At 51.7% G+C, this 27,343-nt stretch overlaps 1 protein-coding gene across 16 annotated transcripts in view; it reads left to right on the top strand.

Annotated features, from left to right (window-relative positions):
- NCOR2 (nuclear receptor corepressor 2) overlaps positions 1-27,343 on the top strand; it is a 226,709-nt gene that overhangs the window by 108,686 nt on the left and 90,680 nt on the right. For all 16 annotated transcript variants that reach the window (XM_030959051.1, XM_030959056.1, XM_030959054.1 and 13 more), the window contains exons 5-8: positions 3,049-3,228; positions 8,325-8,438; positions 19,234-19,290; positions 23,946-23,998. In XM_030959051.1, the coding sequence (XP_030814911.1) occupies positions 3,049-3,228; positions 8,325-8,438; positions 19,234-19,290; positions 23,946-23,998 (404 nt within the window). The remainder of the gene's footprint in view (positions 1-3,048; positions 3,229-8,324; positions 8,439-19,233; positions 19,291-23,945; positions 23,999-27,343) is intronic.

The raw sequence follows: 27,343 nt of genomic DNA, 5'->3' as shown, positions 1-27,343 counted from the left end.
ACTTCTCTGTGAGTATCACAAGCTGGGTCAGTAATGCAAACTAAGCAGGTGGAGATGGGCTGGGGCAGGTTCCAGTGCATCCTGGGACCACACTTGGCGTTCCCAATGAAATTTTTTCTTGTGACCCCAATGTTGGTGTGTTTGAAGGCAGGGACATCAAATTTACCTAGAGCCTTACTTGCTCTTCAGGGCCTCAGCAGGCAGTTGGCTTATCCTTTTCCTTCCTCTCATTTTGCAAGTGTTTAAAGTCACTGCTTAATAGTGAATAGCAGGCTTGCTCCGTTAGCTGTGTTGGGAATTTTTATTCCTAAGCATGTAGAAGAAACCCACCCCAAAGTCTGGCCTTGCTCTTTGACAACCTCCTCAGTGATAATTGTTTTCTTCAGTGCCAGCACCTCCTCCTGCTGCGGGGAGGTTTGTGCAGCCTCTGCCCCCCTCACACCCACCCTTGTTATCATATAAATCACAAAACAAGGCCAGAGATAAACAGGAGCTGCAGTAGCTGTTAGCCATGTGTAAAAACAAATCACATGGAAACAGTATAATTACTGAGAAAATATCAACTTGAGTAATGCAGTAATTGTTTTCTTCCCTCCAGCAGATTTATTCCACCTCTCCTGGCTCTTGCTGGTTGGGAAGTCTGTGACTTCACGTTAATAGGGAGAATTTCACATTTCACACTGCACTTGCTCAGGGTATGACACTGTCTAGAGCAGGGGAATATATTTTGAGGGTTTCTTGAGAGCTGTAGGAAGCAGAGCACTGGTTGAAATATCTCTGACCATTGGGGTCTTCCCCATGCTCTGAGCAGACTCTGGTCTTTGCACACCTCTTTTCAGACCACTTTTGTGATTTATAAGGGCTTCTTTATGCCTCACATAAATCCATGAGCTCTGCTTTTTGGATGGCAGCACTGCACAGACGAGATTTTTTTTTTTGCTTTTAGTTTTGGTTTTTTCTTCTTTTTGCTGCTTGTCATTTTGTTGATTTAGAGAGGTGCTTGTGACATGACAGTGCCCAGTATGTGAGGACCCAAGGACATTGCCTCTCTCTATTGCTGTAATCATCTCCTGATACCATATGATGATGATGATGTTTGTGCTGTGACTTGCAGCTATTTCCCTTACTCAGCTTTGCTGCTCTTTTGCTTCACATTCTGCAAGGTAAAAAGATAAAAATGTATCAGGACCCGGGTTTCCAAGGTGTTTTGTTCCAAGTTGGAGTTTAAAGATGCTCTGTCCTGCACATTGGCAGACAAGAGAAAGTATCATTTGTTTCATGTGCACAGTGAGGAGCCTTTCTCTTCTGCATTTCTGGCAGGTAGCTTCCTTTCCTTTAGAAAAACCTACCCACTGCCACTTCCCCTTCCTGTGCCTTAATCTGAACAAGATTTCATGAACAGCTAATTTATCTTTTGCTTCTTGTGGTTGTCCTGCTTCTCTTGACTTGAAAAAAAACCAAAACCACAAAAAAAACCCCAGTTGTGGAGAACATAAAGCCTTCCCATGGCAGCAGACTGACCATTTTTGATGTCTAATGCTGGGAAAGTAAAACAAGACGGGATCTTATTTTCAGGATTCTCCAGAATGCTCTCATGTCCTTCTAGCTTCTCTTCTGAATGGATGCTGGATACAACCAGCTTGGCCTTCCTGGTGCCTTTGTGCTCGTGGGGTGGCTGGGCTGAGAGCACAGAACAATGTTGGCTTTCTACAGGGCTGCAGTAATGAAGGTGGCAGAGTTGTGTGAACTTCTTGCCTTGTTTGCCTGCCCCATCCCTCCCTCCCTCCCCTCCCAGCAGCTGCCCTGTGCTGCCTGCCCAGCCTGGCACTGGTTTAGGATTACCAGTGGAGCCACTGCTCCTCTTCTCCCCCTCCAGGAAAAGAAATCCATCCACTCACTAAGCAAATGAATAGATAAACTTTTAATTAAGGCACTGGGTGGCTGCCAGAGAGGAGTGTCCTGGGTCAGGGCAGGCTGGTGCTGTGCTGTGATCCCATCTGTGTGGCTGGTGGCTGTTCAACAGCTGCCTCATCCCAGCCGTGTTCACCTGTGCTGGGCAGGCTCATCCAGGCAGCTGGGATGGCAGAAGTGTGCTGCTTTGTTGGGAGCTGCAGAGGGGAAGGGTGAGGCAGGAGAGGCAGTGTGGGATGCTCCTGCCATACCTGAGGCAGTGTGGCTGTGGGATGCTCCTGCCATACCTGACCCAGGAGAGGCAGCCTGGCTGCAGGATGCTCCTGCCATACCAGCCACTTGAGCTCAGCAAAGGTGTTGCACTGCTGGGGGCAAAGCTGACTGTTTTGATGTGTTTTCCCTCAGCCCTGGGTCATTATTGCTGCTCCCTGTCATGGCCATGGAGGTTTTGCTGATCTCTCCAGTCTCCCTGACTTGAAGGCTCTTGTTAAGCTGAGAGCCTCTTCAGCTGGAATTTGAAAAATGTCAGTTTGGTCTGTTTTTATCTTGACTCACCTATCCCTTTTTTCTCCATGTTTGGATGGATGATTTCAACATCCAACACTCACAGTATCCCCAGGGTTTGGGAAGAGATGGAGAAAGACAGCCATGAAGGAGCTAGGAGCCTTCTTTCCTCCCAGGGGCTGCCTTCATAGCCCCTTCTCCTTCAGCATGGTTCATGCTGCTCTTTTCTCTGTGGCACAAGGAGCATGTGATTGTGGTGTCTCATTTTTGCCTTGAGAGAAGGTGTAGCCTTGAGCCCTCTGAAGGGACAGTGATGCTCAGAGCTCCTGAATATGGATGGTTTATTGATCCTGTAAGAACATGAGCAGCACTCAAGGTGGTGTGAGCCTCTGAGGCTTTGTCAGGAGGACGAGCTGCTGTCGTGTCCCTGGGAGAATAACCTGGTTGTCTTTGGAGCTGCTGGAGGTGGTGGAGCCCTGTGGTGATGTGATCTGACAGCTGGTACTCCCTCGTCTAGCAGGTTTTTTAGAGGGTTCTGTGCATCTCAGGAGGCTGGGAATGGGCCAGGGAGCTGTGGGAGGATGAGAGAAGGATCTTGGGAGAGAGCTGATCTGGTTGTTTTCCCCTTGCCAGGAGCGTGGCCTGCCTGGCAAGCTGGAGCCCGTGTCCCCCGTGAGCCCGGCCCACGGCGAGGCCGAGCTGGAGCTGCTGCCAGCGCGGCTCTCCAAGGAGGAGCTGATCCAGAACATGGACCGCGTGGACCGCGAGATCACCATGGTGGAGCAGCAGATCTCCAAGCTGAAGAAGAAGCAGGTAGGAGGCTGTGGTGTGGAGGGGAACACGTGTCCTCACTTCTGCATGCTGCCACAGACCCTGTCCTTGCCCCTGCACGGCCACAGGAGGGGAAGTGGCAGTGCCAGTGCCAGTGCACAGGATCATCTGTGTCCCTGTGTGCTGTGACATGGGTGGTGGCTGCTGGGCCTGCAGTCTGGAGCTGCCAGTCACACGATGAGGGAGAGAGTTTTGGAAACCCAGCTCGTGGCTCTTTGCGTGTCAGAGAACCTAAAAGAGAGAAAAACGTGTCCTCAGTGCCTTGGCAGTGGATGTGCAAGTGGTGAGGAGCAGAGCTGGAAGCACAGCCTGGCTTGTCCGAGTCATTGGACAGCCCAGTGCAGCACCAGGTCCTTTATTTCTCCTTTCCAGCAATTGTCTCTCCCCAGTGCTGCTGTTGCTGCCAGTATTCAGTACTGGGCTGTTGAAACGTTGCTGCAATGACCAAATGGCCCTTCCAGTGCATCCAGTCCCCTTTCTCTGGGGCTTGCCAGCTCTGCAGCCTTGGGCAGCATCTGATGCAGCTCCATTCAGGGCTGTGCTTGAGCAGGGATTTCAATCTGATCTTCCTGGCTGCAGCTTTCCCCTGCACAGGAGCATTCCCCAGCAAAAGGATGGCTCACTCAGTGCTGGCCTGTACATAATTACTATAAACCCATTAAGAGATTAATATGACAAAACCTTCAGGGACATCTGTGAAAAACCCACAGACTTAAAGGCTTTCACTTTTTAAAGCAAATCATTGCCTCTTTTTTTTCTGGTTGTTTTATTTTCTTTGCTTGGGATGAGTTTCTGAACTCCCTGATGGTTAATCCCAAACTGCCCAAGAGGAATGACCTTTCCCAAGGGGTTGTAGCTACAGTAGCAATTTGGGAATGGAGCAAAACCTCTACTCTTGAAGCTCCTTAGAATGAGCATGCACTTGCTCTTTCCCATCAGATCTGTGTTTTCCCATACCAAAACCAGTTCCTTTCTGTCCTGCAAGACAAAGCAGGAATATTTTCATTTTGTTTTCAAACAATAAGGTTTAATTAATGCCAAGGACCCTTTTTTTGCATGTGTTGCTGCAGAGGTGTCTGAGCAGAAGCAGCTGTGCTGGGGTGTGAGGCAGAGCCCTGTGTGCCAGCTCATGGGGCCCAGAGGAACATCTGGAGCCGTGGAAACCACAGAGGTTCCTCCTGCTGGTTTTGGGGTGAGGGCAGCCCTTCCCCTCTCCCACCTGGAGAGGACACCTGGCTGCTGGTCCATGTTTCTTACTCACATTTGAGCAAAGAGATGCCAACCACAGTTATTTCCTGCTCTGGAAAAAGGCTTCCTGAGTGGGAAGGACAGGGAAGGTCCCTGTCATGGCAGCTGGGAGGACTGACAGCTCTGATCATCCACTGCCTGACTTTTCAGGGGTGCTGAGGAGCTGCTGCTGATGCTGACAGGAGCAGCATATGCTCCTCGCCCTTAAAATCAAACTGTCTTTCCGTGAGGAAATGGGGTTTTTATTGTTGGCTGCTCAGTTGCTTTATTTCTTCCCTAGGAACAAATTTTATGATTCTTCCTGCCCACAAAAATGCTGTGTTAAATGGGGAAGAAGGTGAAAGTGGCTGTTGGCAGTAAAAGTGTCCCCTCCCTTCCTTTTATTCTATTTTTTCTTTTTAATTTTTGGCACGTGGTGGCAAAGTTATATGGTAACAAAACTGACCCCCCCAGTATGGCCTCCTTCCCCATCCCAGTCCTCCAGCAGAGCTAGCACATCTGGGAAGAAGTGTTTTTGGAGCAGGGGGTCGTGTCTGAGATGCTCCAGGAACGTTTTGTGCATCTGTGCATCTGAGCTGTCAGTGCAGCAGCACGAGACAGGGAAAGCAGTGAGCCTGGAACAGAAACTGCTCCTGCAGGAATGTCGGTGGAGCAGGGGAGAAATCACATGCAGCCAGAATATCCTAATGCTTTTCCCCTCTGTCTCTGGGAGGCCTTCTCAGGGTAATTAAATACACTTGTATGGAAAGGCTGTGCAAAAAAAAACTAAAAAAAAAAAAAAATCCCAACCAACCACAATCCACCTTCTCTCTCTTTCTGGTTGTTCCAAAAATGGCAGGGAAGGCTCTGCCTGGACTTTGCAAGAAGCAAAGCTGAGAAACCTTCCCCAAACCCTGCACACCCCTGGCAGGAGGCCACCTCCGTCAGCCATCCCCCGCTCATTCATGCGCCATATGCGCTCAGATCTCTCCGAGTCCTCTCTCCCCCTCTTCCTGACAGGGAAGGATAATCCTTATGCATTTATTCCTGGCAGCAGCACCAGGATCTGAAGGAGAAATAAACTGCTGGGCTGCTCTGTGCAGCGGCAGAGCCTGAGCCTCGCTGGGCGCTGAGCTCAGCCAAGGGCTCTCCGGGAGTACAACACTCCCACCTGGTGATGGAGGTGGAGCCGCTGGGTGGAGGAGCTCCAGGCTTTCCCCTTCCATCGAGCTGAGTTTCCTGCGCTCTCTTTGAAGGTGGTTTTCAGAGCTGCCCTCCCTGTGGCTGGAAGGCTCTGCTCTGCCCGGGCAGGTGAAGCATCCCAGTGCCCAGGTGAGGGCAGCTGGGTGGGTGTGTGACAGCCTTGGCTCCACCAGGCAGGTGTCTGCAGCAAGGGAGCTGGTTCCTGCAGGGATGGGGCCTTTCTGAAGGATCACCCACCTTCCTGAAGCATCACCCACCTTCCCACCAGTGCTGCAGCCTGCAGAGTCCCTCTGTAGCACATGGTCCAACCAAAGGGTCTCTCTCCTGGAGGGGGCACCTCTTCCACTTGGGAATGGGTTGCCGTGTGGATGCCGTGGGTGATGGTGGCACCTTGCATCCCTTCCACACTGCTGCCCTGTCCTCCATGTGGGGAGAGGAGGGAGGTCTTGGGCAGCCACTGCTGGGTGAGGGAGGCAGTGTGCAGCCGTCAGGACTCATCTCTCATCCCGCTCTCTCCCTGTAAAGGTCACCGTCCCAGCCTGGCTTTTGTGGCAGACCTTTAAGAAATCCATTTTGTCCCTGTCTGGGAACCCTGACCTATTTCGCTTTGCCATTTCCCACGGCTCCCAGGAGGAGCTGTCGAGGCTGCAGTCAGGTGTGCTGCCTCCTCCAGCCCGTCCTCACATCCCCACCCCAGCATCTGGCCCTTTAACATCCATTCAGGGCTACACCACAGCAAGTAGAGTTGAATTCTCTGCTGTATTTCAGCTATAATTAGATTTGTATTTTTTTCTTCTAATGAGCTGTTTTTAATGAGCCTCCACTTAGTGGCAAACTTTCGTTTCCTGATAGGCCATCAAACCCTCTCCTCTGAAATCCCTTGCTACACACCCGACCACTTGGCAGCATTTTTGTGGGTTTCCAGAACGATGCAGCCAAGTTTTGGATGCTTTGACTTTTTTTTTTTTTAACACAAATATTTTCCCCTAGAGAAGTAGATGTATCTGATCCTTTTTCCTGGCTTGTTCTTTGGAGTTTTTGGAGTTTATCCCATGGGAGTGAGGATGTGTGATAGGGTGCCTTAGGAGGACACCAGGGAAGAGCTGGCAGGTCCTGGAAGTGCTGCTTCTGTGCCAAATACAGCTTTGGTACAGTCATGGTTTCAGCAGTTGCGTCTTGGGGAGCTCTTGTCCCCTGTCCTGTGGTTTGGGCCGCCTGAGAAGAGCAGAGGGCTGTTCCTTGGAGCCTTCAGTGTGCCACCGTGGTGTGATTGTTTGCAGGCAGGAGGGGACAGATCCCTGCAGTGCTGGGAGAGGTTCATCCCCCTCCAAGCTGGGCAGTTCCTGGCTGCTCTCACTCATGGCTGGAGTGACTCTAAAGCCATTGGTGGTGCCAGTTTATGGGACACAGGCTCTCCTGCCCTGCCAGAGCCTGCTCCCAACTCTGGCTGGCAGCAGCAGCTTTTTTAGCTGTATCTTGGTGTTCCCTATACTGCTGCTTCTCCATCTCTGGGGTGAGGTATCCACCTGTGGGGAGGTGGAGTCCACAGCATGGGGTGCTTCATCAATTGAAAGACAATTTTAGGAGTGTGAGTTTTCTCAGCCAAGCCATTCGACCTGTCAGGGTGCTTTAGTGATTTCTTGGGTTCATGCCAAGTGTATCCTTCTACCTTGGTGTGCTAAAGGTGTCATCAGCAGGAGCAGAGGTGATGAGGAGGAGGAAGAGATGCTCACCTTCTTCTCAGGCCCCAGCCACCACTGTCTCTGGGAAGTCAGTGCTGTGCTCTGGTGCAAGCCAAGTCCCAGCTGCATTTTCTTCCTCATACAAGACTCGCTCGATTTTCCTTGTGCTTCAACAGGGAAAAAAACAACTGGGAAGATTTGGAGATTGAGAGCCTAGCAGGGAAAACACTGTCAGTGTTTTTTGACAGGCGCTCCCTCTCCCGTGCCTGTGCTGCCCCGCAGCTGCCGCGCACGGCTGCGCTCTCCCTCCTCACAGCCTGGCCCCAGGAGGAGCCTGCAGGAATCTGGGATTTCCTCTTTCAGCTGAGCAGTTCCTCAGACTTACGTTGCACGTGGAATGTCAGGTTTAGCTGCTGACCAGGTGATATTGCAAAGTGCAGGGGTGGCTGGTGCACGAGTCACTTAATCCAGCACAGTCATCCCAAGGCATGTCCTCCAACCACTCCATTGGAAGGGGAAGCTGAGGGTGGAGAGCAGCCTTGCTCATCACTGCTGGCTCCTCCACCTCTCCCTGCACGCAGCAGCAGCTCCAGAGGCAGGTAGCAGCAAGGAGCTGGGCTGGAGCTGTGGTTTCATTTAGGTGTTCCCAGTAAAATCGTTATTTCTAGCCTCGGGCCCGCTCCAGGAGGCTCCTTTGAGGCAGGTCCTCATCCTCCATACCCCAAGCGCGCCGAGCCACAAGCACAGGGCCGGTGCCCGGGGCAGGCAGCGCTGCGCCTGCGTGGCCAGGGCCGCTGGAGCTCTCCTCCCTCTCCCCTGCCTCCCCAGCCCCTGGCTGGCAGGAGCTCTCCTGCCATGGCGCTTTCTGCCTCGCCCAGGGCACCTCAGAGAGTCTCGTGTGGACAGGGACGGCTGCGTCTCTTGCTGTGACTCACCCTCCTCCTCCTCCCCCCTCTCCTTCCACAGCAACAGTTGGAGGAAGAAGCAGCCAAACCACCAGAGCCTGAAAAACCCATCTCTCCCCCTCCTATTGAGTCCAAACATCGCAGCTTGGTGCAGATCATCTACGACGAGAACAGGGTGAGTCTGGTGGAGGGGCAAACGTGAGATTGTGCCGTGTCACCGTGGCCAGGGGTGGGGAGGTTGGGGGGTATCAGGTGGGGGGTTTTCCTGGCTGTTACCTCGGGATGGAGGCCGTGGGAGTGGGATGGATGGAGCCCTATCAGGATGGTGTGAGGATGGTGCAGATGAGCACTAATGTCTGCTGAAGAACCTGCCCGGGGGGTTTCCTGTGAGTTTGCTTCATCCTCTCCCCTGGGAGTGAACCAGCTTGAAAGCTGCCTCAAGGGGTGGGCTCTGACGTGGTGGGTGGGCGGCATGGATGGAGGGTGACATCTGTGCTGCTCTAATACTGGCAGGCCAGCTGTGAGCTCTCCTGGCTGTCCCTAAGCCCCCCAGGCTGGAGCAGCAAGGATGTGGATGCAGCCATGGCTGGATTTGTGGATATTTGATGCTGTAAATAGCATTAGCAAAGGTCAGGCTGGCATCCCTGGCTCTGGATCTCTGCCTTGACCGCTCGTTTATCAGCCCTTGCCTGTAATAGCAGCCCGAGGAGAGATGAATTTTGCTGTGTGCATCGGAGCAATGCTCAGAAATTGGGCCCTTTGGTAGATAATCAAGCATATTCATTTTCATTTAGGTGTTGGATAAAAAGGATGATTTTGCATAAAAGGAAAACTACCAGTCGCTAATTATTTTGAATTGCGAGGCCTGCGATTTCACTGGGAGCTGCAGAAATCCAGGTGCCTGACTCCTAAAAAGAAAAAAAAAAATCGCCTACCCTGCGCTCCCAGGCAGTGCAATTTTCCTGGTTTTCCTTTTTCCATCTGCTGCTCTCCCTGAGCAGTAGGAACCCAGAGCTGGCACGGTCTGTTGTGTGAGTGGGTGAAGGCTGAGGTCGATGTGTGTGAAGCATTAGCAGGCGCCAGCTGGTGATGGCTGCACAGCACTGGGCTTTGGGGGCACTGCTGAGTGTTCTCAAAGCCATTCTCGCCACCAAGGGCCCTCTCTGGGGGAACTGGGCTAGATGGCTTGTGCCTCCTGTGCAAGGGGAGGCTCAAAAAAAAAAAAAGAGCTCCCAAACATTTTTATTCCTGTTCATTTGAGCCCCATCCTCCTTGGACACTCTTGTGTAGCTGAAGCACGTTATAAGGGGAAGAAATGGTGAGGGTGAGGCAGGAGGGAAAGGTGATCTTCAGCCCTCACATCCCCAGCAGCCTGCATGGTGGCAGTCCCCATTAGCTGGGGCTCAGGGCTGGGTGTCCTGCCAACCCGCTGTCCTGCTTTGTCACCTCTTGTCTCTGCCCCTGCCAGCAGAAGGGTCACACATTCCCTCCCACCACCTTCTCACAGCACACAGGCTCTGCTCTCCAAGCCTCAGCAGCACTCAGGGTGGTCCCTTGGCATTTCTGCCCTGTCCCTTGGGTGATGGCAGAGACTGTGGAGAGCAAACATGGAGGTCTGCATTTCTCTTGGAGAGTCCATGGCCATACACCTGGGACACTGTCACACAGTGCCCATGGCCATACACCTGGGACACTGTCACACAGTGCTCAGAGCTGGCTTGTCCCTTTGTCAGTATGAGGGGGATCTCAGCCAGCTTGGTGCCAGGGGTTTCTCCATGAACCGTTGTGATGGGTGACTCATTCCAGGTGGGTGCCCAGCAAGCAAAGGTCACGTTGGACACCAGATGTTTGTATAATTTCAAATCTGGCTCTGTGTTCATGTCTGAATTATGCCAGGGATGGGCAGACAATGATTCTTCCCTGTTCTTGTCAAGTTCCCTTGCGTGTCGTGTGTGAGGAGCCCATCTGTGGGCAGGAGACTGCAACCAACAACCTTCCTTTTGGCTTGACAGAAACCAGAGCAGGCTGCAGGCAGGTTCCTCCTTTGGAGAGGACAGGATCTGTCTATGGGCCACACAGAACTGGCAGCATCCCTGGCCAGCTGGGATGGCTGAGGGTGGAAGGAGCCTTTCCAGGACCACAGCAGGGAGGGGCTGAGCTGGGGCTGCAGGGAAAAGGGAGTGCTGAGTGTTATATTTGTGAGGGCTCCAGTGACAAGGGTGGGAATCGGGATGTAATTGCCCTTCTGAAGAACATTCAGGGGCTCAGCTTTCAGCCTCTCTGTACTGAATGTTTGGGATGCATTTTAGTAGTGATTGCTCTGCCTTTGGGGCCAGGAGGAGGAAAGCTGGAAGAGGAAGGGTCTTGGGATTAGAGTCAATGGAGATTGTGAGTTGGAGAAGAGTGAATGGTGGTCAGCAATAGGGTGGGTTTGATGGCAGCAGATCCTCGGGTGTTTCCATCTGTCTGTGAATGTGGGAGCAGCCCAGACACTCCTGTGCTGACCTGCAGCTTTACAATTAATTGCAAGGTGAGTTGGTAGGAGCAAAGGACTGCAAGCCGGATAGAAATGTATTGATTTTGAGTGATGAAGGTCACTGAGCCAAATTTTAAGCTTTTCTGCCTCTTCTGTGCCGTGGAAAAGCAGTGAAGTTGATGCCTGGAGGTCTGCTTGTGGGAAAAGTGTCGGTAATGGCTGAGCCAGGGCTCCAGCCCATGCACAAAGGGAAGGAAAGCCAGATTTACTCGCATCGCTTGGCTTGTGGCTTGCTTGAGGGAGGCAGTGCACGCTAAGAAATGCAAATAAAAAGAGGATATTCAGGCCTCAGGAGGAGGCGAGAAAGGAAAGCACCCCAGAAGTGCTGGCAGAGCCTGAAACGATCTTTAAAGAGCAACGTTGTGGAAGGGGCAGCAAGCCAGCCCTTGTGCCAATCCCCGAGCAGGTGGGAGGCAGCAGCTTGGGGCAGGGGCTTCTGCTGGCTGAGGCTGGGCTCTGTGTGAAGCTGGGCTCTGTGTGAAGCTGGGCTCTGTGTGAAGCTGGGCTCTGTGCTGCCCCGGGCACAGGCGCTGCCCTGCCCGTTCCCACCGCGCCTGCCAGCCCCTGCCGAGCCGCACACTGCCCGCAGTCATACCCAACAAAGGAGGGACCAGAACGGGCCATGGGAGAGGAGGGGTTACCTGAGGACACGGCAGCTAGAAAAGCCGGAAAATCAAGTTAGCCAGCCATTCTGTGACCTACTTTCCTTTTGGCGATAGCTGTGGCTTTGCAGGCGTGAATGGTTTCTAATTTTAGCTTATGGTTCATCAGGGAAGTCTGTATATTTTTCTCACCACCGAGCTGGGTATGGATGAGGGGTTGGGATGAGGGCGGCGCTGGGCTGGATCCCATTTTCTCCAAATTCAGGTTTTCTGATGCTAAATGCCCATCACGCTGCCGTTCCCTCTTGTGACCTACTTAATGTGTATGATTTGAAAAGTTCCTCGGTGTCAGAGAGGATAATTATGGAAAATGTGACCTGTAATCCCCTCTTGCCACACTCTGCTGGACATGTAATTGATTTCCAGAAAAAAAAGGTGACTGTACAAATTCTGCTGGGGAAGAGCGGAGAGAAGCTGCTCTTGACTGCAGTCAAATCCTGGACCATGAGGCTGTGGTTGCATTTGGGAATTTTTTAGGGGACTTGGATTGTAGAGGAACAGTTGGTATTCGAGATCCAGGTGCCTTCTCCCCTGCTGTATGCTGACCAAAGCCATGTTCTCTTGTGTCCAAAGAAGGGCTGTGAAGTTGCACCCCAAAATGTACTTTTTGGGAAATCTTTGCCGTATAACCCAGAAAAACACACATTTGTGTATCTGAGCCGAAATTTCAACTGTAAGTGTCAACTGTACCATTTCTGAAAGGATTATGAGAAAGGGAGATAACGTTTTTGGTACTGTCTATGGACTAACCTGAGAACAGACAGTGGGCAGCATTGTCAGAAGCATTTGAGTCATATTTTCAAAAGTGTGTTCAGTCTTTGAAGAAACAAAATTGTGTTTGAAAACAGTTATGGGGGCTAAAATTGCCAGGAGCCTTTTAGAAGTCCCATGGGAAGCCCAGGGGACAGTTTTGGCTGCAGGATACTCAGGGGCTCCTCCCCAGGAGCTGGGTGCTGGCAGGGTGGCACAGAACTACCTGGAAAAATCAGGTTGGGATGGATGCCTTGGTTGATCCAGAGGCTGACAGTGATGGAAACATTGGGGATCTCCTAAATTAAACCCTGTGGAAGAAAGCTGATCTCTGCTGAGTCTGGCACCTAAGAGGGGTGACTGTGTGACACAGCCTCCTTGAGGAGTTTAATTTGCAGCTCTGGGATGTGTTATTGTATCAACAGAATTTACCTTTCTTCCACCTCAAATCCCCACAACCAGGACAGATCATCTGTGTGTATTTTTAGCTTTATTCCACTGGGGATTCACGGGATTCCTTGCTCCTGCCTTCCCTTGAAATCAATTGAACATACCTGGGCTTGAAGATGTTTTTGTGCTTTAAATGGAAATTTCCAAGTCCCTTGCTGAGCCCAGGGAGGACAGCAGCATTGCTCTGTGCCTTTCCTGGGATACAGGGCTGGCAGTGTGTCCTGGAGGGAGCTGCCACCCATCAGCCCACCAAGGCTTGGCTGGGTGAATTCTCCTCCAAGTCACCTGTGCATCCCAAAAATTCCTGCCTATGTGCACAAGAGGTACCTGTGCCATCTCTCTGACTGTGTGGTGATGTGGAGCCCACAGGTGTCCAGCCAGATGAGGGTGGTTGAGGTCCCTGTCGTGCAGGACTGCTGCTCAGAGGCCAGCAGACAAAGCAGCTCATGTCAGCTTCCTCTGAAACATTGCGCTCATTTATCACGGACAGAGAGGTCGCGTCAGGACACGGCGTGACTTCGTCCTCTGCCACCGTGCCAGGGAGGGCACACCTCGTGCTGTGACCCACCACAGCAGGACCAGTCCCCATGTCACCCCTGTGGGTGCCAGCAGCCACGGGAGCCTATCCCTGCCCTGCTGTCAGCCCTGGGAAAACTGGGTTTGATGCAGTGCAGGCAGCGGGAGCAGCATCTGTCTCGCTCTTGAGATTGAGCTGGTGGAAATCAATAAGATTAAATTTTAATTCGTTTTCTGTCTTGATGCTTGTTCCTTCAAAAGGGCACAGCTATCTATCTATAAATTCAGCATTATGCTGTAAAATTGGAATTCAAAGGACTGTTTGGAACTTTTTCTGTCTCCTGCTGCTGTTGTGTCTGTGCAGAGCACGTTCCCAGCTATCAGTTTACCCTCAAATACCTTCATAAAGCATTAATGCCCCATCCATAAATAAGAGAATAAATAAATGAAGGTTTTTAGCATTGCAAAATATAATCTTGCCGTTAACCACTCACAGACACTGAGTGTGACTCAGATCCTACAGGGATTTGATGTCTGTAGAACTCTGATTTTCTATGAACTCCTGATTTACATGAGAAAGGGAGGAATGGGGCCTGCCTCGTCAGCACGGAGCTGGTGCAGTAAATAAGACCTTAACAGTAAAAGTGCTTTTGAGCATTTAATCTACGAGGCTTTTTTCAAGTTCTAGTTTACATGGCAGTTGGGTTGGGGGCTTTTCATATTTGGCTGATGAAAGGGTCTTGTTTGTTTTGCTTTTGTTTCTAATAGCTTTTATTCTGCCTCATCTGAGCTTGGTGATGCAAAATGGGCTTTTGGAAAGTCTGGAGGAAAACTGGAAAGGCAAAAATTCAGATACTATTGACATTTCTGCATAATAACAAGATTTTTTAAAAGATAAAATTTAAACAATTATCCTGGAGTCATTGGGAATCTTTTAATTTTTTATTGGATTTTAAGGAAACTTTCATTTGTTTTGGCTTTTTAAAGTTCCTGGTGTCTGTTTCAGGATCTGGAGTTCCCAACAGGTGTATTGACTTTGAAGATTTGTCTGTGATTAAATGTGATATCTGTCCAGACCAGATAAGGCCATGTCCTGCTTTTTCAGGTCTTGGAAGTAGTGATGAGAACTGCAGAGATCCCAAATCTGCTGGAGGCTGGAAGGCAGACTGCAACACAGCCCCAGCTCTTGGGTTGGGTGACTGGAGCTTTCCTGTAACTGCTGCAGGGCTGAGACGTGGATTTCTGGAAGTTTTCTGTGCAATGCCAGCACTTTGAGCAGTTTTGCAGTGGTGGAATGTTCAGCCATGGTTTGCAGTGGCAAAGCCTTGCTGGCACATCACTTTAACCTTAGTGTGTGTTTGAAGGACACTGTGGAAGACAGCAGAGTGGGATGAGAGTGAGTGTGAGTGGAAGCCCAGCTGTGTTTGGGGGCTCCCCACTGGCCATGGATGGGGTGTGAGCGAGCCAAGGACTGAAACTGTCTGGCAGTGATGAGCCAAAGCCAGAGAACAGCAAAGAACTGAAATGAGTGGTTTTGTCACACTCTGTGCAGGGTGGATGGGGAATGGTGTGAACTGGTGTGAACATGGCTCACATGTCACCAGTTTCCTCTGTTTTCTTACTGATATGATGAGTCATCTGTAACCCCCATTGCATCACCTGCTGGCCCCAGCCTTGGGGACAGTGCTCTGTCACTGCTGGTGCGGTGGGGACATGGCTCCAGCTCAGCACGGGGAGGTGGGGGAGCCTGCAGGGCAGCCCTGGAGAGCACCAGCCCGTGGGCCAGGTGGGACGGGCTGGGCTCATGCCTCTGAGGCTGACTGAGGTTCCCTGGTGCTCAGGGTGAGCCCAGGGGAGGGCACTCGTGCTTGGTCTGCTCAGAGCCCTGTGGTGGCCATACCTGCAGGAGCTGGAGAGGGAGTGTTGCTTTCCCTTCCGCAGCACTGGGGCTCATCCCACCTGCTTTGTGTGGAGAGCAGCAAATTGCTGCGGTGGTTTGGCTCTCAGAGAGAGCATGCTGAGGTTTAAAGGACAGAAAAAAATAGTGCTTGTGGTTGTAGGAGTGAAAATCTTTTGCTATGGAACGGGCATTGCCAGGTTGCGGTTTGGTCCCAGCACATTTTGGCTGTGCTGTTTGCTTTCTGCTGCATGCAGAGAGGTGTCTCTGAGGGTTTCCATGATTTCTGCTGATTTCAGCCACACTTCTCCTGAACTTTGTTCTAAACAAAATCCCTCTCCAGCCTGCCCCTTTGCCATGCTGCTCCCACAGCCCTGCCTGCCCGGGGGATGTGGTACCAGGACAGGAATTTTTCCAGCACCATCCTGTGTGCAGTCTCCTGCCTCTGGAGAAGGGCTTTGCTTATCAGTGTGCAGGACATAGCTGGTCCCAACCAGAACCCCTCCCATTCCAGCCCTGCTGCCTACGGGGTGCTATAAATAACCCCGGGAGCACGGTTCAGCTGCAGCAGCTTTGTGCTGCATGGAACCGTGGCTGGAGCTGGTCCAACAAAGTGCCGCCTCCTAATTTCAGATCCGCTTTCTCAAAATAACTCCTGTGTTTCCTTCTCTTCCATTTTTAAACTTCGCTTTAAGAGGAGCCCACGCAAAATCCCAGGCTCTCCCTGCTCTGGTTTTGGTTGCTCTGCTGCCTCGTGGGGTTGGCTCCTCATCCCCACGGGAGCTCACATGGCCGGGAAGTTGCTCTCCTGCCTGCTTTCCCCTCCCAAGCCTATTTTAAGTTTCTTCAAAGGAAAAGCAAGGGGCTGGAGTTTGCTTTGGAAGCCAAATGCTCTTCAGGCAAGAATGAAGATTTTTTTGTAGTCTGCAGGGAGGTTTTTGCTGTTGGTGAAGATCTCTTTAGCTCCAGGCCCCTTGGAGGAGCATGAGCCAGGGTAAGGGCACGATTTCCCTGCCCGTGCCCCTGCCCAGGGGGAGACGGATTCTGTAGGGGCAAATGCTGCTGCCTGATACATCTGTGGGTTCCCTTCTGAATCCGTGGGCCCTGCAGGGACCGTGTTTTTGTTTCAGACATGTTTCTTGAGGCACTGAGCCCTCCAAAAAGGCACTTGGAGGTCCTTTCATAAACACCACTTCTCCACTGCTGGGGCAATATTTCAGGATTCTCCACCAGATCAGGAAAAAGGGTCTTTGCCTGCCAGCTGGAGAGCTGCAGAGGGACTGTACAAGTGGTGGGGATCTTCACATATCTCGCTAGAGGTGAAGGCTTGGGTTTGTTTCTTGATGCATTTCCTTCTGTTAAACAGCAGGAATGCAGGTACAGGTGGGGTCATTCAGCAAATGCAGGATGAACCCTGTGGTTTTCTTCTGGAGGGTCCATCACTAAACATACTCCTAACAAAACCAGTATTGGAACCAAGTCCTGGGTGGCCATGCCTTTGGAAGGGAAAGGATTTACCAGGACTGCCGGTGGTCTTTAGCAAAGGTCCTGCTGCTGTGGGAGGGCCTGGGAGAGCTGCCTTTGTACCTGAACAGTTTGGGGTTTGCATAAATTCTCCAGTCAGGTTCTGGCTTGCTGGGTCCCTAGGCAGGGACACACCTCCTTGTGTCTGTCTGTCCTTAGAGAGGAGCCCTGGTGTGGTGGGAACCTTCTGCTGGGTGTTTTAGGTTCTTCCCAGTTCCACTGCCAGCTCTCACCTCGGTCTGCCAGGCCTTGCAGACAGCTCGTTATGGTTCTGCTATGATCTGATAAAGGCAGCAAGGAGCATCAGCAATTACAGTGGGTGTCAAGTGTTAATTGGGCAGCTTTCAAGATACAGGAATTTCTTTGTGTGCGTACAAAGATATGATGTGCTCGGAATAGCTTCTCCTCCTGATCTTTCGTTCTGGAGACGTGTATATAGCAGTTGGGTAATGCAAGACAAATTATGTCATTCTTCTTGATTTGCCACATGTTCTGCCTGTGGTGGTTTGCCTCTGGCTTGTCTCATTAAGTTGTCTAAACATGGGAAATGCAGCAAGCTGAACATTCTCAGCTTTTTCTCAAAGTTAATCTCATGGTACACTGCATCACCAGTCCCTTGCTGTGCCATCCCTGCTACCAGGGCATCTTCCACCAGCCCATGGTGGGACTGTCTGCCTTCAGTGAGGCTACAGTCTTCTACCCATAATCATGCAGAATGCAATTAATTAATTTGCTGCTTTTTGTCCCATGTACGCATAAAAAAAATTTGGTAAGCTGACGCCTCCTGCTCACCAGCAACCAAAGGCAGGCAGGAGGGCATTGGCCAAATCATCCTCTTGGCCACTGATGTAGAGTGCTTTTAGTGGTTGTAATGATCCTTCCTCTCCTGAAAATCTTACCCCTGGATTTAATTCTGTAAGACTTTTCAATGCCTCGGTGCTGATGTTCTCCAAGGTCAGCAGATTTTATCGCTCTTGAAGACCAAAATATTAAGCTCTGGCTCAGAGTTCTCTGTTGTGTGATGAATTTTTCCAAGGGGCAGGTCCCTGGGCAGACTTGGCTCATTCCCATTCATGGAATCAGGTGGGCAGTGTTGGTGACATCTGTGACCACCAAGGTCTGCTGTGGGGATGCTGTGGATACCAGGCAGGGATGCACTGACAGCAGGGCTGCTGCCTGCCCTGTGTGGGGATGGTGCCAGAGCAGGCTCCCTGCACGGCCACATTGGTCACATCTCTCTTAGCACCCTTGAAGTCACTTCTAAATTGCACAAAAGCATTGTGTACAGCAAATACGGGAACTGGAAGCTCTCCTGGTCCTGCTGTGGTGAGGCACCTGCTGCAGGCTTTGCAGCTGGGACGGGGCTGGGTTTGGCCAGGGCCATTTGCCTGAGCCCCACCGCGGGCAGGGTGACTCCTACAGCTGCTTTTCTGCTTGGGGTGACTCTTTTCAAAGTGCTGGTGTGCAGATCAGACTCTGTGTGGGTGCACAAGGCTCCAGTGAGGAGTCTGCACACCTACAGCTGCATCAGTGCTTTTGAGGACCAGCCAGCAGTGGGGGGATAGATGAGACTTTTGGAAACTCTCCACGGGGGTGGATGCGGGGGCAAGCGGCAGGGCTGTGTGCCAGCCTTTGGTGAGACAATCCTTGGGAAACTCATCCTACCCTGAGACAGTGTGAGAGGTGCTGGAGAGCTGCGTGAGCTGAAATCCCTTTCCCTGGAAAGTTTCTCCACGGTTTGCCAAGCCCCACTGGTTCTGCCAGGAGCCCGGACCCCAGCCCACCCCTGCTCCCCAGGCCTGGGGCTCAGCTCCCTGTTTTAGGCAGCTGGGGATTTTCTCTCTACCTGTTTTATCTGAACCTCTGAAAATCCATCTCCTCATCCCCATCACTGTCAGGTACTTGGCTTTAGCAGCTCAGCCCCTGGTGTCGGCAGCAGGCAGTGATCTGGATTTATTGGACTGTCAGTAACCCCCTGAACAGCCTGGCTCTGCGAGGAAGTGCTGTTTACTGAAAATGTCATCTTTTATTTAGATTCCTGCTACAGCCAGCCCATGTCTTTTTTTCAGGCCTGTTTAATTAGTAACCACTGCACAGCCCCTGACACGTGTTCCTGGGTGGTTTTTGTGCCTTTAGTAAGCACTAGGTAGCCTGGCCGGGGGCGGGAGGGGACGAGGAAGGGCTGCTCTGCGGCAGGGAGGGGAGGGAAGCGAGAGCACGACGAGGAGCCAAGGGCAGCTCAACTCTAATGATCACATGCTCGTCAAGAGATGAATCCTAGAAAGGGCATCTCTGCGTGCGTGCCGGTCTGCCCGCCCTCCTCCTCCTCCTCCTCCTCCTCCTCCTCCTGCTGCTCCTCCTGGCAGGGCAGCGGCGCAGAGGTACCGGGCACAGTCGCCCCGCCTGGCACAGGACGGGTCAGGGATCCGGGTCACTCCTGGGCACGGCTCGGATGCTTTAAAGCCACGATAACCCGAGTGCCGGTCCGGAGGCTGAGCTGAACCTTTTCTCTCAGGCAGGGATGGGATTTGTGCCGGCTCCGTGGAGGTTTGAGGAATGGTTTGAGCAGAGAGCCGCGACTTGTAACCGATGGCACAAGTAACTTTGTTCTTCCTGTCCCCTTTCCTCCCTGCAGAAGAAGGCGGAGGCTGCCCACCGGATCCTGGAAGGGCTGGGTCCGCAGGTGGAGCTGGTGAGTGTTGCCCGTGCTGGGGGAGCGGGTCTGGGCGCTGAGCGATCGCGGTGCCCCTGTGGCTGTCCGTGTGTCTGTCACAAGGAAATGCGCTGCTGGCCCGGACCTCCGGCTGGCACAGCACCAAAGCAGGAAGCGAAGTGACTGAGATGAGTACTGAAACGCAGGCAGACACATACACAGAGCCCTCCTCGCAGAGCTTTAACCCTTTGGCTCCCTCCTCCCGCGCTGCAGTGGAGCTGGAGGCTGGAAGGGGCTCTGGCATTCTGCCTCCACTGGGGATGCTGAGGCTTCGTCTGCTGGTGGCAGACACAGCAGCAGCGCTGTGGGGCTGCTGCCTCTCAGCCAGCCTCGAGTGCTGGCTGGAGGGATGGGTGCCTGGACTCTCCTCTGTCCCACCCACTGGAAATGGAGGAGGATGCTGAAGGGTGCTCTGTGAGCTGCCACAGCCTGCAGGTATCAGGACTTGCACACTTCCTATTTCACTCTCTCTCATGCACAGGGAAGCTGAGAAAACAACTTAGGACAGGTTGTCAGTTTTGCCTTCTTCCTCATCAGGAAAAATCCATCTTTAGTCAAAGGACTGACTGCTGGAGGGGCAGCTGGACACAACCCCTGGGGCTGAGTCCTGGAGAAAGGTGCCTGGGGAAGGTGCACTGGCAGTGGTGCTGCTGGAAGGATCAGAGCCAGTCTGACAGACAATCCCTGCTCTGCACCAGCCGTGGGATGCAGTGGATGGAGTCTGTAGGAGATGGGAGCAGGCAGCTCAGGCTTCGACAGCTGTAATTTGCACTTGCCTTGTGGGGGTGGCACTAATTGCTGTCTTCCCCTGTGCATAAGGGAGAGGTCACACGTGACAAAGCCCACTTCCTTGTTGAGGAGGTAACACTCGTTATTATTCCTCTGAGTCACCAGGGTCAAACCCTTTGCTCTTTCTGCTCTGAACATTGGCAGTGCCCAGGGTTGGTGCTTCCTCATCCGAAAGATGTTGTGTTTCCTCTTCTTCCTCCTCCTTTCTTTGGTGGTTTTTTTTCACTCTGTTTTTCCTTTTTTCATTTTGTTGATGTTTTCTCCCTGGCTGTTGACACTGCACGGTGGGGGCTGTAACAGAGCCCAGTGCAAACCTTTCCTCTGTCTCTGTGCCTTACTCATTGGAGGGCAGGGGAAAAGGGGAAACCTCACTGAGAGAACCCATCTGGATTCTGTGTGCATCCTGCAGACTGTCTGGTCCATCTGCCATGGGAGAGGCACTTCCTATGGCCCAGCAGTGCCCAGGACCTGCCAACAGCCTACGAGAGACAAGATGAATGGTCACAGCTTCTTCTGAGCTGGAAAGGAAGCAGCTCCAGGAAGAAGAGCATGCTGTGCCTGATGCTCGTGCCTGCCCCACCGTGTCACACACCACATGCTCCAGCCTTGGAGCTGCCCCAGCCCCCGGGTCTCCTGCAGGGAGGTTGAACATCCTGGTGCCAATCCAGTCTGTGCAGGGAGAGGTGTGGCTGCCAGCAGCAGGGCTGTGTGTTGCTGTCAGCTCTGTGGGATGTCCTGTTCTGGCTGTTCAGAGGGCTCTGGTGGGTGCCTTTGGCGCAGTGGTGGTGCTGGATCCACGCTGGCTCAGGAATGAGCGGCGTGCTGGAGCTCATGGGGTGGGCTGGGAGGTTGTGGTGGGAATTGGTCAGTCATGGCACCAGTACTGCTGTGCTGGCAGACAGGAGCAGGAGGCCAAGGATTTCTGGGAACAGGGATCCAGTTTGGGTCCTGGGAAGCTGGTGCTCCCCTCTGGGTCAGGAGGAGGTTGTGACTCAGTAAACCAGGGCTCTGCTCATGTCATCCCTGCAGTGTAGTGGTACCATCTTAAAAATGTCCGCGTGTTTTCCCCAGGAGAAATGGTTTTGAGATTCATAATCTGAACCCTACAGTCTCCAGAAAGCAATTGAGACCTTTCTGGTTTATTTCTAGAGAGCTTTCAGTAAATCCAGGGCTTTTCCAGTAACAGCTTTGCATTGCAATTATGTTTTTCTAAAATGTCATTCTCCAGAGAAATGTATTACATGTTTCTAACCCTGGAGGAGCACCGGGTATGTTTTGAACATCACCTTACCTATCTGACCTGTGAGCTGTACTTCTGCCTACTTACTGAGAAAAGTGGAATTAGGAGTTGTTGGTGGCTCTGAGGGAAGATGCTGTTTCTCAGTCCTTGCCCTGCTGAGAATAAAGTTTCTTTAAGTATTTAGTCTGTAAGTTCTCTATGGGTAAGTAGAACTTGTCTCCTGGGCTTCCTCCACTGCTGAGGCTATTGTGCAGATAGAAATCTCTTTGAGGTGCTGGTGTCATGTGGATCTTGGGTTCTGGTCCCAGAATTTCATATTTCTGAGTGTTTGGGCGTTTCTTTTAAAATTATGTGCTCCAGTGCTTGCCTACTAACACTTAAGTTTTCTAGCTAAGACTCTTAAGTGTTCATATCATTTATAGTTTGTAGTTGAGAGGAGTCATTAGCTTTTGGTCAGCTGGTTGGCATCAGGGCATCTGTGATGTCCGTGTGCACATGAGCATTTTCCAGCCCAGGTCCAAACCAAAGTGTTAATTGCACTGCTTCTCCCAGGAGGAAAGGTCTGTGTGACCTGGGACATGGAAGCTTCTTTGCTTTGATATTTATCAGCAAGGAGGGAGGAGAGACAATCATTCCTCAGTATTTCTAGTTCCTGCAGTCCTCTTCCAGAAGACAGTCACTGGTCAAGGCCTCCCAGCTTTCCAGGGTGACTGAGGATGTGATGCTCTGGAGCTGTGGCTGTTTCTCCTGCCTGTGGTGCCTCTGGAGCTACGTGATGAGACGGATGTCTGTGTTCCTCTGAGCTTTCCAAGCATGAAGTGCACAGCCAGCTCTGAGCCTGGAGTCGCACCAGCAGATCTGAGAGGATTCCTGATAGAAGCACTACTGGGAAGGGATACCACTGAGAATGTCTTCTTCACGAGGATCTGCTCGTCCCCCTTGTCTGCCCTGGCTCTGCCAGCGCACTGTGGCCAGGTGTCCCTGGCAGGTGTCTCCTGGCAGGCTTGCAGCCAGGTGACGGGTGTGTGGATGGCTGGAACACTGGGGTTCATCTCCTGTGCCTGTCTGCCTGGGGATTACGTGCCTCTGCCTGTCCCTGCCGCCCAGGATTACGTGTGCTTTCACAGAGGAGAGGGACACGTCCAAGGACAGCCAGAAAGAGAAGCTGATGACCTGCTGGTGCAGCAGTGATGGAGCAGGGACAGCTACACCCAGTCTCCATTCTGTGAGGATTGATGTGGCTGTCCTGTGTGGTGAAGCAGAATCTGTGTTTTACAGACAAGTAGAAACAGGCTGTGTGGAAAAAACAAGCTTCTGTGCCAAGCACCTGTGATGGTGATAGGGAGATACCACAGAGGATGTGGGAGTAACACCTTCTTCAAACTGGAGGGGAAAAGGACCCGTCTTTGTTTATACGTCCTGTCGCCTCCAGTGCTGCTCACCTGGTTGAGCAGATGCTCAGCACATGTTTTGCTCTTTTCCTGTGTTTAATCTGGGGTGAAATCGGGTAGACCCAGAGCACAGCCTCAGCCCTGTCGACCACAGGAGGAGGGTGAGCTGGTGTGTGTATCCATGGTCAGGATGCTATCTTCAACCAGCCCATCACATGTCCCTCTGCCTGTGCTGGTGACAGATGTGAGATGTTCACAGCTCGTTTGGGGAAGGTTTGTGGATGACCTGCTTGAGTACTTGGTGATGTTTTTGTGGTCAGACCTGAGCTGTGCTCTTTAGGTGATGGTTGCTGGTGATGGTTGGGCTGTGGCAAGCTTTTGGTTATCCCACTCTTGGACATGTTCACAGCAGCTTAAGACAATGAATAGAAGCGTTGAAGGGCTTAATCCTGAGCACCCTGTCAGCCTGCTGATGTGGACACAATCGGTGGCAGCCCCTGGAGTGTGTGCTGAGCTGGGTGGGATTGAGCCTGGTCTCTGGCATCTCTCCCTTCCAGAGGTGGGACCCTCCAGATTCCCAAGGATAAATCCCTGGGAAGGCAGAGGTAGCGCAGCAGTGACCAGGGATGGATCCAACTCTCGTGATTCCCCACGGAGCTCCCTGCCATATCCCCACTGAGGGTGTGGGGTGCAGAGCAACCCTGGGGAAACACAATCTGATGGCCAGATGGGCATCGCTGTACTCAGGTGTGCAGGGGGACCTGGCAGCGTTGGAAACCCCAGGGGCAAACGCTTGTCCTGCCCGCAGTTGCCCGTGCCTGGCTCGCTGGGCGGGCTCAGGCAGGCTTTTAGCGCGTAGACATAACAACTCGCAGCTCACAGACTGTCTCTCCCCGCTCCCCGAGCCCCGCTCTCCCCTCGCCTCCCCCGTGTCATCTGTTGCGAGGCGCAGTGCGTTTTTTAATCGGTGAATAACAGCGCGTCCCCGCCGTGCCGCGCTGATCCGAGCCCAGCCCGGGCGCTGCCCGCCCTCCCCCGGGCTCCGCCGGGATGCACCGGGATGCACCGGGATGCAGCGGGACTCGAGCGGCGCTGCCGGCAGCCAGCAGCCTCCAGTACGGCCGGGAGAGGGGCTGGGTGGCACTGCTGATGGCTTTAAGTTCCTAAATGTCAGACCGTACCATTTATGCCTTCGTTTCTCTTATTTGTTTCAGCCGTTATACAACCAGCCTTCAGACACCAGGCAGTACCATGAGAACATTAAAATGTAAGTATGTGGCGGTGAAGCTGTTTTAAATGTCAGGTTGGGCAGTAGAGTGGAGCAGGAGGGGTGCCAGCTTGCTCCCAGACCCCAATTAAAGCTGCCGAGGAATTGTGAGCATCCTGTCAGAGCTGCTCTGGGTGCCTGAAGCAAAACCGGCTCCAGGAGCTCAGCAGTCAGGAGCTGTAGCTGAAGGTGGATGCTGAAGGTGCTGTTTGATTTTCTCGGGGTGGGGTGGATGTGGGTCCTTGATGTTTTCCCAGACAACACTTACCTTAAGTGCTTTCTTCTGTGCTTCTCCCGTACTGAAATATGAAATCAGCTGCCTCTGTGTGTGTGTGTGTGTGTGTGTGTGTGTGTGTGTGTGTGTTTGCATGCGAGAAAGATGAGGTAAAATGAAATGTTGCAATTACAATTAGATTTTCATGAAGGACCTCTTGAATGTCTAATAACAACTGGTTATTTCAAAGATACTTACTGAGACTTAGCAATCATCTAATTTGACTTATCACCTCAATACATGATTTAATCATCAGCATGTGTTTAATAACCACAGTGACTTCCTGAACATAGAAGAACTATAACAGATAATGAGAATAGTGATAATTGTGATTATTGTTGGAAATTTAAATAGTCAAACCAGATCTGAAACTTTTTATCTGCCTTGAATGAACTGATGATTGCTCTGAGCTGCCTGCAGCGAGTCTATTTTGGTACCAGCTCGGTCAGCTGGTGATAATCATCTTTAATAATCTATTAACAAAAGTTAATAATCTCTTGCTTTTCAGCGCTATGTTAATTGATCCCGGGGGTTTATAAGGGAAGAGTTCCCGTACCTTTGCTCTAGGGGAGCGTGGCAGGAGGTGGCAATGTTTAGGGGCTCTCTGTCCCCAGGGGCTGCAGGGAGGAGGGTTTGGTGGTGTGACCCCGCTGCTCACTGCCAGGCTCTGTTCCTGCTCCACCCAGAGCTTCCTGTGTCATCCCAGCAGTTCACTCCGTGCAGAACATTCCAGCCCAGTGTCACCCCAAGTCCCTCAGCTCCCACAGGGCTCACGGGGTCCCTGTCACTTCAGGGGGCTGATGATTGATAAACCATCTTGTGGAGCCCAAGGATGTGCTCTCTGTTGCTGGTCATGCTCACCCCCAGCTCTCGGGGATGCCTTGAGGGGCCCCACAGCCATCCCAGTGCAGGTGCTGAAGGTGGCAGCTTCAGGCTGATCCCTAGTGCTGTCCTTGAAAGAATGAGTTAAAAGTAGGTTCAGATACTTCACTCACTCTCCATTCCCCTGCCAATATTCGTGGGTTTGTGATCACATTTTCCTGTGATTTAAACCATTTCCTGTCCAGGGTTGCTGCCTGAAAGACGGGCGCAAACAAGAGGGAGCTGACTGCGCAGGTCAGGAGTAAAACTATTGGTGAGAGGTGAAGCCCCATCAAACCAGCCAGCAGGGCAGGTGTTCCCTTCCATCCCTGCCCCTGCAGGGTTATCCCCACCCAGACAGTGACAGTCCCCACGTGGCTGTAGCTGTGGCAGTGACAGACCAAGGAGAGGTTGGAGCAGGCAGGCTTGGGGTTAATGTTCGCTGTGATTAATGCTGCAAAAATACGGGAAGGAAACCACACATTTTAATGAAAAGCCTCCGTCTCCTCCTTCCAGAAACCTGGCAATTAGCTGCCTTCAGCTGGTTATTGATGCCAGCCGGGCACAGTTACAGATCTGGGTCAGTGAAAGGCCCCTGAGCAATCTGGGCTCCAGATGTTGGCTGGCTTTGGCCGTGGGTCTGTCTTGGAGGTCCTTGGGTCTGGTCTGCACCTTTGCTACTTGTTGGTGGACATGCAGAGAAATTGGTGCATCTTTTCTCCCATCTCCCTGTCTGTGCTGCACCTTAAAGGACATTTTGATGCTTGGGAGGCAGATAGGAAATCAAGATTTTGGTGATTCTTCCAAACAAATGATTCAGGGTCCTTTGACCAAGAGCAAAAGATATCAGACTCCTCTGTTTTGACTGAGTTATGCTTGGATGTTCACATCTGATCTACAATTTTTCCACAAGCTGAATTTGAAGATATTTTTTGTCTTTTCCTTGTTCTTGATATGTTTGTGCCTTTCTGCTTCAGAAGAGCAGCTTCTGCTCCATAGCCTGGAGGTGGCTGTTTCCATAGAGGATGGAGTAAATCCTCACGGTGCTGGGAGATACCAGCCAGATGCATTAGAACATCAGGACAGCTGCCAGGACAGCACAGGTTATATTCTGCCAAGGTGTAATTGGATGCAGATTCTCCAGAACAGCTTCACCCTATGCAGATTTAGCCATGATGAAAAAGCCTTCTGGCAGATTGCTGGAAAATCATCTGGGTTGTGATTCTGTCCACAAATCCTCACTGCATCCTGGTTGTGTTGAACTGCCCCCATGTGAAGCTGGTTTGGAGCCTCATGGGCACAAGATGGCCAGGCTGTTATTGTCACAAATACCTTTTATAGCTTTTTTTTTTTGCTTTGTTTTTAAACGCTTCTTAGTGTGAATTTTTTTATTCTCAGTTGAATGTTTGCAAGTGTCAGTGGGAAGGCATTTGAATATCAGAAAGCCAGGATTCCTCGATTTCTCCACAGCTATACTCTCTGCCTTGCAACACTCATTTAATTCTCCCTTCTTGTTTGCTTTGCTTTTCAGCTGGGATGAGTCACGTATGCTAATAGAGCTGGCTGGGGACTTACCGGGAGAATTTCTACTCTTACTGAAATGTTACCGGTCTCTTATATTCATGGAGTTTTATGGCCTGTCTCCTATTCAGTACAGTTAAAATTAATTTCATGCCCCAGTTCATTCCAGTGTTTGCAGCTTCAAAAGCTTTTAAGTCCTATTTAGCTGCCTGGCTGTGCTCTGCTCCTCGCCTGCACGGTCCCTTTGGTTCACCTGTGAGTGCAGGCTTCGAGCAAACATGGTTAATTTTGTATGCTACATCTGCTGTGGGATCCAAGGCACCCTTGAGTGGTTTGTTCCAAAGCCTTGACCTACCTTTGATGGGACCGTGTCCTTTCTGTTTGAAATTCCTGTGTTGTTGGAGAGAAGGGCTCTGCCATTTCCTCATCAAGAAAAGAGGAGGGCAAGATGGCATTTAGTGCCCTCATTTCATAGGGATGGGGTGAGATTTGCCCCTGTGGCTGGTTTTTCAAGGTGAGAATCTCTCGGCTTTGCAGCAGACTGAAAAGTTTCTTCAAGATGCATCACAGCCCTGAGCACAGCTGGAAACCACTCGAGTGATTCTGCATCAGTTGAGAAGGCTACAAAAGACCCTTTTTCTACATTTTGATGAAATACAACAAATGCAGAATATGCTGGTGCACCAGTG

The sequence above is a fragment of the Camarhynchus parvulus genome, chromosome 15, assembly GCF_901933205.1.
Source record: "Camarhynchus parvulus chromosome 15, STF_HiC, whole genome shotgun sequence".
NCBI lineage: Eukaryota > Metazoa > Chordata > Aves > Passeriformes > Thraupidae > Camarhynchus > Camarhynchus parvulus.
The sequence above is the reverse complement of the archived record's forward strand: the minus strand, read 5'-3'. Positions and strand labels throughout refer to the sequence as shown.